General features: G+C 40.8%; 1 protein-coding gene across 2 annotated transcripts; it reads left to right on the forward strand.

Annotated features, from left to right (window-relative positions):
- The first annotated feature begins 214 nt into the window (after positions 1-214).
- Positions 215-11395, forward strand: pgap6 (post-glycosylphosphatidylinositol attachment to proteins 6). 2 transcript variants are annotated; one of them, XM_085389318.1, is made up of 14 exons: positions 215-334; positions 586-789; positions 2285-2468; positions 2564-2765; positions 3349-3476; positions 3582-3847; positions 4187-4533; positions 4643-4739; positions 5336-5450; positions 5710-5852; positions 7606-7784; positions 8138-8284; positions 8393-8509; positions 8598-11395. In XM_085389318.1, exons 2-14 carry the CDS (start codon positions 723-725, stop codon positions 8919-8921), a joined length of 2316 nt encoding a protein of 771 aa, XP_085245444.1. In that variant the 5' UTR covers positions 215-334; positions 586-722; the 3' UTR covers positions 8922-11395. The 2 variants fall into 2 exon arrangements, with proteins under 2 accessions (XP_085245444.1, XP_085245445.1); XM_085389319.1 differs by lacking the exons at positions 215-334; positions 586-789 and having other exon boundaries at positions 2326-2468; positions 2710-2765.
- The last annotated feature ends 1270 nt before the right edge of the window (positions 11396-12665 follow it).

Below are 12665 nucleotides of genomic sequence, written 5' to 3' on the forward strand. Positions count from 1 at the left end.
CTGAGACTAAATGTAAACTTGGTTGTGGAAAAAGTGGCTACAAAAAGACTAATTTTAATTGCCAAAGGTAACAGTTCATATAGGTTAGAAATCCACTTTTTTATTTTGCTGTATCCCTCTTACTATTTTAATCAATTTGTTTAACCTCAGCATATTTTAAAGAACAACAGGAACAGGAAGAAACCAGGCTCGGGAAGAGGTAGCCAGTTGGAGGTTAACGCGAGAAAGATGGGGCAAAAGACATACTGTGGAGCAGAGGCAGGGATTAAGTTTTAAGCCTAAAAACTGAAGGCTCTGCCTTCCATTCTACTTTTGAATATCCTGGGAACCACAAGTAAGTCAGTAGTCTTTTTATTTGTTTTTCTTTAATTTATCGTGATAATCATATGTCCATTGTTAGTGGTGTAATACGTGTTAACGCAAATCCACAATTGATTATTTTGAATTTTTTTTTTTTTGCTTTATTAGCAAAAGTCAGATTTTTTCCTTTTTTTATATTTACATATTGTCTCTAAAAACTAATGAAATTGCGAGGGAAATACACAAGCCTTACATAGTATGTGTGTGTGTTATTCTTTCCGATAGGACGTAAACGCAACGTGACGTCATGTAGAGAAAACAGGAAGTGTTTCAAAACGTAGGGATGTCTTCTCGGGGAAGGTAAATTTGCAAGTGCAGGTGGATACGGAAGATGTAGCGACTCGGATAGTTGGGAAGGAAACATGAAAGTTTGGTTTCTATGTAGTCTCCTTTTCGTTGCCCTGACGGATTGGACATCAGGAGACGACGGTAAGTGTTTCGGGCAGAGGTCACACAAAGTCCGACGTATTAGCACTTTTGCTAGCAGTCATGGCTGGCTTGAAGTTAACTCGTGAAAACACATGAGAGACGCACTGAGCTGCCAGCGCTAGTCAGTGAGCTCACAGTATATCTATGCAACGATGCTACTAACTGGTTATTTACCCTGGTCAAAGAAAGCACTTTGTTTCTACTGGTGTATAGACATGTTTAGCCCTCATTGTTTTTGTTTTGTTTTGTTTGTTTGTTTTTAGTCTTATCTTGTCAAGTGTCCTGTATGCATTTCCTTTCTCCCAAGAATGTAAATATGTAAATATTTCTTATTGGAAATGTATAGCTATCTATATAGTGTAATTTATTTTTTATATAAGGTCAACAACGACAACCTACTCCTCACCCCACCCCAAGACACACACACTCTTAATAAACAAAAAAACAAGTAAACACACAAAACCCCTTCCTTATACTGCCTCATATCTTGGTAGTATGAGTAAGAACAGTAGATCATGAGCTCAGAAATGTATGTCTACTTCTCAAGATTAAAAATGTATATTTAAATATATTAATGACAAAAATAACCCAGCTAACTTAAAAGCCTTAAGCAGCGTGTGACACGACTAACTGCCAATGTCTGCAGAGGGGATTAAAAATCCTAATTAAAGATGAAGGCGTTTTGCTGGTTAAACTAATGACATTCAGTCAGTCAGCCAGGTGTTTTATGCTAAAGTGCTGGCGCAACCTGGTTAATTTGCCTGTTTTGTTATACTGGACGTGGTCAGAACTGCCATCAGTGCTCTATTATGAAAGCTTTCCTTGCCACTGTGCTATAGGAGTTATTAATAAGGAGTTATTAATGAGTAACACTCCATTTTCTCTACATCCCACATGTTGGCCAAGGTTCCTAAGAGAACAAAACTTATCTGTTATGATGCTACATCACTGAAGCCTGTTTACTTGCCCGTGCCAGCTGTGTTGCCACACAAAAAGCATATCGTAACTGGTCTCAGAGCAGTGAAAGCTGGGCCAGTAGCAGTTAGATGCTGGTCTCCCTTAAGTTTAGAGTCAAAGACCAGAGATCCAGAATGTGTTATGTGCAAATGACTATAAAAAAGGCTGCTGGCCTCTCAGCTTGTCCAGCTCCAGTCACTGTTAGTGGGGAACAGGGACTCGCATAAAATGGAGACAGCTACAGTTTCCTAAGAACACAAAACAAGCGCACCTGTAATAGTTAAGTGCAGCCACAAGATGTAATGTAAAGGATGAATGCACACACGTGAAGAGCTTTTTGACAGCACTGTTTGAGATGAAAGGGGAGAGATAATTGTCATTGGTAGGTTTTAAATATGCCTATTCTTGATTGGACAAGGGGAGCACTGCTTGCCTTGCTTGTCCTGACGGAATGCCACCGCTTTAGTGTGCGTCTCCATGTTTTGAGAGAAACTCCAAGATGATAAGGTGAAAGACTGTCTTACTATTTTTCCTGCAGATGGGCAGGTGACATTTGTGTCAGAGCTGTCATCCAAACCTGCCCAGAAATTATCAAAGTATGGCTGGTACGGGAATGCGAGGCTGCAGAGGTTTCACATACCGGAGGAAACCGCCATCGCTCGCTGGCTCTTTTCTGTGACAAAGGGCCACAGTTTCCACTGCGGGAGGCATAATGTCACTATGTAAGCTATGAAGTTTATTAATAATGACCTTTTGAGACTCCTTATAATGTATTTTATCCCCCCTAACCTAACCTTATGTTATAACCATTTTGCAGCTATATTCGATGGGGTGCCCCTCCTGTTATAAACCCCACAGGGCAGGAGTTTCCCAATACGACACTGTGGACCCCCTGTTTGTCTCTGACTTTACCTGTAATCTCAGAGAACTCCACAACTTTTAACCTCTCTGACCCTGCCCCAGGTGATTGGTACGTTGCTGCTCACTTGCCTGAAGATGATGGCCGCATTGAACAGAAGGTTGGTATAGAGCAGCATATGGTGCATGTTGCTGCTGCTGATGCCACAGTTAGGTTAGCCACAATTTTTCTTCCCTGATCCAGTGCATTAAAATTTCTGTGACGTTACCAGGAGTATATGGAAGAAAGAACTGGTTTAAATTTTCTTGGCTGTTTCAAATTGTCATCTAATTTTAACAATTATGTAACCTTTGTACTTGCATGAGGGTGAGGGGGGGCAGGCAATGTACATTGTTAGTATTCTGGTCATGTTACACTAGTACTCACAATTTCCTTTATCACTCTAACTTGATATATGGGAGCAGTTTTTGGTTTCTTTTGGTTTTTCATGCTAAACCGGCTGAACCACGTTCTTTGGCTCTGTTCCTCCTGCAAAAGAGTTTTCTTACTTATCATTTGATCTGTTTACATTTTATCTTAAATCTCTGCATTGTGTTGGTGTGCATTAGTTTCCTATTGTTCTCCTGTAATCACCTCCTCTTATTCACTTATTCAGACTCTGAATGGCGCCCATCTGTGTAAGAAGAAGTGTGCAACACAATGTCTTTATTTATAGACCTTTGTTGTCTGTCCTTATCTGTTAGGGTTTTCCTTCCTGCTCCTATTTCTTCCAGCCTCAATTGTCAGTTAGGAGAGCAGTGGACACACCTGTTTTGCAGAACGGCATATTCCTGACACAAACTGCAGCCCCTGACAGACCTACACGCCTTAAGTAAGAAGTGCATGTTTTATTTCCTGTATTTCCAGTCTTTGCACATTTTTTTCATGCATCAGTCAGAAGACCGTAAGTGAGTGTATTTTGTTCTCTTGCTCTTAGATTGTATGTTCCTGAGTTTGCCTCTTCCCTTTCGGTTTCTGTGGCTGGCTGTTCATCAGAGGAGGGAACGGAGATGGGAAACTGTTTCCTGGTCCTCAGGCTTGGCTCAGCTTCTCTGCAGCAGGGCCCAATACCAATGAACTGCTCAGGGTTTAGCTGCTCTGCAGCTCTCTCTAATCCACCTTGGGACACCTGGATACGAGTTGTTATTGAGAGCACCCGAGCCAACCGTACTGTTACCTTCAGCGTTGTCTCAAACTACACAGGTGAATTCAGAAATATGTACACTGAAGTATGTACACACATTACACCTGTGTTTGAAATCACTCTTTACTCACTACAATATATAAACTACGCTGTGGGCCCAAAACATCCACCAGTACCTTAAGAAAAATAGTCTAAAATATGGTCACTCTCTCATTGCATCATCATGAATGAAAAGAAAAAAAGAAGCCTGTCAAAAAATAAACCCACATTTCTTTTCTCTTCCACTTTGACAGTGAGCTCCAAATGTTTAAATAAGAAGTGCTGAATGAGTGCATGATTCCAGACACAACCTGTATTTCTGTTCTAACACATTTTCTTGTGTATCCATTTTGCTTCAGTGGGATGTAAGCCAAAAAGTCTTGGCCTCAAAGCAGATGATGAGATCTTTAAGCTCCATGGCAACAGCAGTTATAGCAACTCCTCATCATCAAGCAACAGTTCGGTGCTTGCAGACACAGGTGTCTCCAGCAATAAATCGTTTTCATGGATGTCACAGTTGCTGGGGTCAGCGTGTGTGTGGAGCATCCCTGTGCTGTATGAGGAGGTGGATGTCCTGTCACTGCGATTCACCCCCGTTGGTGGAGCCAATGTTAGCGTTACAAATACACACCCCACGCTGCTCACATACCCCCTGCACGCGCACGCCAGTGGTGGCACACTCAACCTGCAGCTCACACTCAACTCTGTGAGTAACATTGAATCGCTGTACTTGCATAGACAGATTGGAAAGTCACAGAGTTGAGCTTCTGTGGAGATTTGCGTTGATACATGCGTCTGTGTTGTGTTTTTTGTAGACTAACATGACATTGGGGAACAGCAGCAGTGTGGTTGCATGTCTCTCTCCCTGGACTCCAGTCCTTGAACTGAACCACTCTCAGTCGTGTCGCACAGGTACAGTAGCACTGATTCAAATTCACACACATCAAACACCAGAAAACATTGCTTATGCCTAATTGATCAGAACGCTTTGATGAAGAATTGCATACAAATGTCTTAATTTTTGTAGATAGATTATAAATCAGCTGAAAATTTTTCTGTTTAAATTGTTTTTACATAAAGTTCAAGTGGTTTTCTATTACAATTCACTTTGTTATCATGGCTTATTTAGTGTAGCTTTATGGGATCTCTTAAAAGTGTTTCATCCATTTGTCATAGCTGTGGCTCAGGAGGTAGAATAGGTCATTTTCCGATCAGAAGTTTGGTGGTTTGATTACATGGTGCATGTCAAGGTGCCCTTGTGCAAGGTACTGAATCCTGAGCTGCCTAAGATTCTTAGGTATAGAGAAAAAAAAGCAGTTTTGTTATTGGGTGAATGACTAGGAAGTAATTTGAGTACTGTTGAAAAGTTCTATGCAATACCAGTTCTTTTATCATTTCAAACAAAATCTAACACAAAAAGGTATAAATTTCAGAATTCACAGTGGGTCTGATTTTTAGATGACAATGTGTCCTGTAGACAAAACAGTATGTTGTTGATTTGATGACAGATTTATTTGGAGGTTATGGTGTTGCTGTGAATGCCAGCGTTCCTAAAGCTGTGGTCAGGCTGCCTTTTCCTCAGTCAGCAACGTGGTACCTCACCCTGCAGCTTATATGCAACAGGTAAGTACACACACACACACACACACACACACACACACACACACACACACACACACACAGCAGTAGCAGACTGTGTTCAGTTATTCAACTTTTCTTGCTTCAGATATTTTTGAAATGTACACTAAATATGTACCAAATCTTACATTTTAGAAGTTTGAAATTTGATGAAATGAGGTGTCATTCATTTATTCATACTTTGTGTGTGTGTGTGTAATGTATGTATAATATTACATGCATGTGTTTGTGCTTTTTCTTGCAGCAGTAACTGTGGTAACGCATCAGTGGTGTCTGTGACCCCAGAGGTGTTCCTCAGTGCCTGTGTAGAGGACTGTGGGTTATACGGTGAATGTAGACTTCTGAGATCTTACAGCTACCTGTACGCTGGATGTGTATGCAAGGCTGGTACGCCCACACACACACAGGCACACACAGTCCGTCTCCCCTAAGAAAAGGCCTTGTTAAAGTTGTAGTAGAAGCACTAAAAATATTAACCTATGTCTTGATGCATGTTCAGTCATCCAGGTAAGGAAATCCCAAAAAGTCGATTCTGTTCATCTGGACGTTTTCAGTTTCGTCACTCATCCAAGTGACTTCTTCAGTCTCAGCTGACTACAGGTTTCCCCAATCTTATAAACAGTAAATTTCTTAAGGTACTGTTTTTCAGCAATTCAGTTTTGAGCAATTTGACTGAAAATCCTCCAAAAAGCACAGAGTCAGCTGCTCAATGAATGGGTGAGACAAACAAATTTTTACCGTTGATGTGCTAAAATCAACAGAAGAGCAGATCCGATAGAGATTTGCAATGCTTCTAGATAAGAAAATTCTTCAAAAGGTGTTTGAATTCACTGACAGCATGAAAAGTCTGAGACCAGGCAACAAAGGACGTTTGACCTTTTTGTTGTGTGTCGGAAACCAGAGCAAAATACGGAGAGTGTCCTCAGTGGCCAGAAGAGAGGAGGACGCCACACTGAGGATGTGGACAAGTGGGTGAACAAATTTGTCTGACAGACAACTCATTCAAGCAGACATCCTTCCAAAAGGGTTGAACTTTTGCTGTGACGCATTGAGAAATCCCACTAGTGGACTGATCACAGCCATTCTAAACAACAACATTGCAGACATGGAAGCAGAGCAGCTATGGACTAAAGTTTTGGCTGGTCTCAGCAACGCAAATCCCCCACCATCCAAAATCAGCACAGAGGAGAAGAAGGCACTCATATTGCTTAGTAATGACATCAACAACATCATCGTCTCAAGGGTAGGTGGACAGTTTTGCTAAAGCAGAAAGACTATCGTGAGAAAATCACTGAAGAAGTGGAGGTAATTCATAAGTGATTACAGGATGACCCCAACCTCAGCAACAGGACCACTCTCAGCACCGACCACGTGTGTTTGCTTTTGGAACTGTGTTTTAATTCCACCTATTTCACATATAAGAGTCAGTACTACAGGTAGAAACATGGGTGTGCCATGGTGTCCAGTTTCACCCATTGTGGCCAACTTTTACATGGAAGAAGTGGAAAATAGGGCTTTGTTATCCTACCCTGGAACACCACCAAGTCATTGGTTCAGGTATGTGGATGACACCTTAAGATGCGCCACAATTCACTGATCACATTAACTCGGTGGACCAACACATCAAGTTCGCCAGGGAGGATATGAAAGTGGCAGGGTAGCCTTCTTAGGCTGTGAGATTTCATTGGGGACATTTAAAAGTTGATGTAAACCTACACATATGGATCAGCATTTAATGTTTGACTCTCATCATCCACTGGAGCATAAACTGGCTGTCATTAGGATGCAACAACACAGACCCAACACCATCCCCACAGATACAGCAGCCTGGGAAGCAGAAGAACATTGTCACTGATTAGTGGTTGTTGATCTATGGTCGTGATAATTTGTATATAAGTGATCCAGAAACTGACCTCACAGCCTGTTGTTCATCGGTGGTGTTAGTCTCAGTCATTGTGCAAATGTAGTGTGTATAAGGGTGTGGAAACCTGCAGTCAGCTCAGACTGAAGAAGTCACTTGGATGAGTGAACAGAATCAACTTGTGTCACTGCAGCTTATATTTCACTAATATTAAAATATTTCGAGATCTCCTCCTTAAAAAATTACAGTCATGCATTTATTTATTTTCACTGTGTGCAGGTTGGAGTGGTTGGGGCTGCACAGATGATTCAACAGCTCAGTCGTATAGTCACCAGCTGTTAGCAACTCTGTTGCTCACGCTCAGCAACTTGGCTTTCCTGCCTGCCATCGTGGTTGCAGTCAAACACGGTTACATCACCGAGGCCTCTGTCTACCTCTTCAGCATGTTTTTCTCCACGGTAAAACATTCAGGAACATGCATATACCTTTTTATACATGTAGACATACTTACGAGTGTGTTTCTGATACATAAATAGGTTTAAGAGTCGATTGTTATTGTGTGGGTTTGTGTAAGAGAGGAGACGGTGAGCTTTCCTGTTTCTGCTCTATTACACATTGAACTTTTAATAGCTTTAATATCATTTTGGCATAGTTTGTAGGTGGTACTGAGATATTCAGTAAACTTGTCACCAATAAAGATGATACAAAAATAGTAATAAAAAAAACCAAGATGAGCATCAGCAAATAATACTAATCTTAGTTTAAACGTTGATATCTGCCCTTACTGTCATTGTTTCCCTCTTGTTTGTAGTTCTACCATGCTTGTGACCAGCCGGGCATTGCAGTAATGTGTATAATGGAGTATAATACTCTGCAGTACTGTGACTTCCTAGGATCCATCTGCTCCTTCTGGGTCACCATCCTGTGCATGGCTCGCATCAGAAACGCATTCAAATATGTAAGATGCTGATTCCTGCCTCTTCTTTCATACTGTTGACACACTCTGCTAAGGATTGGTATGTTTTAAAAGGCTGTGTGGGTTTTACTCGCCCCTTTGTGTGTGTAGACTCTGTTCATGCTCGGGACTCTGCTGATAGCCATGTCAATGCAACTGGACCGCACGGGCCTGTGGAACCTGCTGGGCCCCATCCTCTGTGCCATACTGATCATGGTCATTGCCTGGGTAAGAGACGCATTTTCCATCTGTTGCAGATGTTGATTATATTTTGGACTGTAATAAAACTGTTTTTCCTCTTCTTTTCTGTTTACAGGTGCGCAAAGGGGTCCATCGACGACATTGTTACCCGCCCTCTTGGAGGCGTTGGGTCTTCTACCTGATCCCGGGGGTGTTGTGCGCCTTAATCGGCCTGTGTTTGTACACTTTTGCTGAGACAGAGGACAACTACTATTACACACACTCGCTGTGGCACATCCTGGTGGCGAGCTGCGTTGTGTTACTGCTGCCACCAAAGAAGAAAAACAGGGAGAAGTTTGGCTGGAGCAGTGGCTGGACCCTGAACTGGAGCTGGAGACCCCGGGTTTGTGGATACACTCTCTGTGAAGGCAGCAAAGATGAACTCTACACTGTCACATAGTAGGTCAGGAGATGCTATGTCTAGGTAGTGGCTGTTTGACACCCTTAGACTTACACGAGCATCTGATCCCTGCTGGTGTTGACATTTTACAAAAAAGTTTCCAAGCAATGTATTTTAAAAATCAAAGTGGACCTATATTCTCTTGGGTCCGCAGGTTTCTTATTCATAATTGCATTAAATTAAGTCTTAAACAAAACATGCACAAACACATTTGAAACCTCCACAGTGGACTATTTGATCAGCGGTTCATTGCACCAGCTTAATGTAGGGTTGAGCAACAAAACCTTAGACTTTATGCCCAGGCGTTTATGTGCTTTGCGTATGTTTCACTAGTGTAGGACATTAATGTTTGAAATATTTATAAAGAACTCTTTTAAGTCTTTATATTTAGTCTATTGACACGACTATGTTTAGATCCATTCGACACATGCTTGATCTTTAACTAACAGGTAGTTTTAATGCTAGCTTTTTTTCACGGCTGCTACGCTCTATTGTGCAGTTGTCCAAGTGCAATTCGCAAGAAGACAAATTTATTAGACCATTTAAAACAAAACAACACCTTTGCCAAAGTCTGCTTATTACATTTTTCATGCCTTAATGTTCAATTCAGTCTCCTAAAGGGCGTTGGACTCACAATTGACAGTTTTATAGTATCAAAATGACCACAGCTAAAACCACAGGTAACAGCATCTTTTCATTTGCCCGTTCTTCTTACTAGCACCTACACTACCCACAATGCAATGCAACACTTGCACAGTCAGTTGTCCCAGTAAAGAGATTATCTTTGACTCCATACACAAATATATAATATGGTACTGTAAACAAATTTTAATGTATAAAGTCAGTGTGATTCCTTTTTAACTTGCGCTTAAGTTTTTGTCCAAATAAAAACTGTCTTGACCCTTATCGGCTTTGCCGTCACCCCAACAGACTTTGAGTTAGATGATATAAACAGGTGGGGAAATGTAAGTGTAAAGCAGTGTAGTAAATGTTAGCATTGTAGCTTTACATCACTATATCTGAATGTTCAAATGTGTAACGTGTATCTGAACATTTTCTACCCTTAAGGATGTTTATAGCCGAGTGTGTTATTTTTGTGAACTAATGAAAAAGACTTGCGCACAACTTTGTAGTTGCACACATGTTTGAGTTTACACAGAACTCCTCTCCTAATGAATCTACCAGTTTAACTTAGATTATAAAGTGATATAAACGGAGAGCAGACCACACTGTCATTTTTAGTGCTTGCTGTAACCACGGTAACAGCACAGAAGACTCCCCTTTTTATTCTTTTATCGTTGCTCGCATATTTTTCTGACAGGTGCACATTGCAAAACAATGATGTCAGACTTTTGGCAGTGGAACTTTTCCACACCAGTCACATGGCTGGCTCTGTTTGCTATTCTGTTTCTAAAAACTATTCACAGTGATAATAAAACGGCTTTACTGATGCTAAATCCTGTGTAGGTCTACATTGTTCCCCTCAGACGATATGTCAAATTCAGTAAGAAAATTGGTAAAGGATGTCGCCTACAAGCAGACCTGGCAATGGGATTGGTGTCATTAAAATCATAACCAAAGTCGTCCCTAGTTATGGGCTACATAACTAGGGATACAGCTCATAACTATAAATGTGAGTTTCACAGATAAAACTGAGTTCACTAACAAATGCATCTTTTACTGGAAGTTATCCATGCAAGTCTCTTTCTTTGTTTACAGATCTGCTTGCTGATACAAAAAAGGTCTCACATGTAAATGTTTTACACATTCAGATACGGTAATACACAGCCAGCGTACTTAGGGCCCCGTTTTGTTTCCATATTCCGTTTGATTTTCATAATCATTGGTGAACTAAGTAACGCCGTGTCCTTCTTTTAAGCTCTAATTCCGTTAAATTCTACTCCAAAACCACTTCCTGTATTCACCTGACGCACCTTATGATTAGATGCAATGTATATAGCTACTGATATTACATAGCAGAGCAATCCAGTGTTCATAGTGTGCAAAGTGGAACTTATTGAATGTATATTCAGAATTTAGTCTTGTGCCTCTTTGTGTACTTTGTATGCCTGAATGTGTGTTTTGTCTCTTCTACCAATAAGGCTGCTGAATACTTTCCATACTGTTTTATGTAAGATGTACACACTACTTTACACTTTGTCTAGTGTGTTGCATACTGTAAGGGTTTTGCACTTGGTTTAAATTGAATGTTTCCTACTAACACTCTTGCATTCCCTTACTTTTATTGTTGTAATGCTCTTTTTCTCTCATGTATTAGCGCAAATCACATTGTTGAATAAGTAGGAGGATGAATAGGATTTCTTCAATCGCAACACACTGTTGCTCTCTTAATGTGTAAACATGGAAAAAATGTAATGTTCGGCATCAGAAATGATTTTATTTCCCTGTACTGTTAGTCTGTCAAAAACCCAAACAGTATTTTAACCTACCAAAAATAAATCCATGTGTAAAGAACATAATTTCATTTGTTGTCAATGCTTTTTATGTGGCTGCTCTTTTCTGTTCCTAAGGCGAAGACACTCCATCGCCAGCACTTATACTTGGATAGCAGAGAAGGGATGGGGAACAGAGGGAAGCAGATTATCCTAATCCTCAAAAATGCTGAAAGTGTGTGTGTGTGTGTGTGTGTGTGTGTGTGTGTGTGTGTGTGTGTGTGTGTGTGTGTGTGTGTGTGTGTGTGTGTGTGTGTGTGTGTGTGTGTGTGTGTGTGTGTGTGTGTGTGTGTGTGTGTGTGTGTGTGAGTGAGAGAGAGAGAGAAAAAGTATTTCCCCCTTTCCATAAATAGCTTCCCTCCATTAGTAAAATTGATGGTCCTGCAAAGCTTAGAGATCAAAACATTAAGCTGAACTGCTTTGGTGTGGTTAGCGTGTAGACCTACCTCCGAAAAAATGTGAAGAATTTAAAAGCCTGTTTTTGGTTGGGGGGTTTTTTTGTTGGTTTTTTTTGTTAACACGTTGTTGCTGTTGAGTTGCACTTCAAAAACTGTGGAATCTACACTTTGTGTAATATATAAACTTTTTTCTCTGTAATCCTGTAAACTTTGGAGGCTTGGTTCAGATCTATAGAGCTGAATGAAGCTTTCACAGGCTGAAAGAAACACTACAGTCACACTACGGATAACCTTTGTTATGCACAACAGAAAATTATTGCAACTGTGTGTTTGTGATTTTGTTGCCCATGAAATGGTTCCTTCAGAGTTGGGGACCAGGTCTGTGACCACTTACAGTTAGTTGGCGTCTTTTGGTGCATTGAGACGGTAATGAGACAAAGCCAGTCTATCAGTCTGCAGCCGAACTAGGCAACTGCATGCAATCTGCAATACTAAATTGATTAACCTTGATAAATGTGCAAAACCCAATAATAACCACAAAATAGCTTCAGTGCTTGAAATGCAAGCATTTGGCATCAAGCCGAGTTGAGTCCTGTATATCAGACTAGTTCCACTCATCAGTGCAGACTGACCTGAAGGTGATTGGAGTCAGCCTGAGTCAGACTACGATTGTTTGCAGGGTCTTAAGGTGTAGATTTTATTTTACACATTACTGTCACATCTTCAGACTTCAGATAAAATGTGCTGAGAAGGAAAAGGGTGCTCACAGCTCAGGGATCACACCTGCCACAAAGGATCACAGGCTGTAGTTTTTCCAGGAAACTTGAAAACATGTTGCTTTGGTCACATGCAGCCAGTAGAGGGAGCCAGCACAGAACAGTTATTATTATAAG

The sequence above is a fragment of the Rhamphochromis longiceps genome, linkage group LG18, assembly GCF_057381845.1.
Source record: "Rhamphochromis longiceps isolate RC_006_pf linkage group LG18, R_longiceps_female_GT1.1, whole genome shotgun sequence".
NCBI classification, from domain to species: Eukaryota; Metazoa; Chordata; class Actinopteri; order Cichliformes; family Cichlidae; genus Rhamphochromis; species Rhamphochromis longiceps.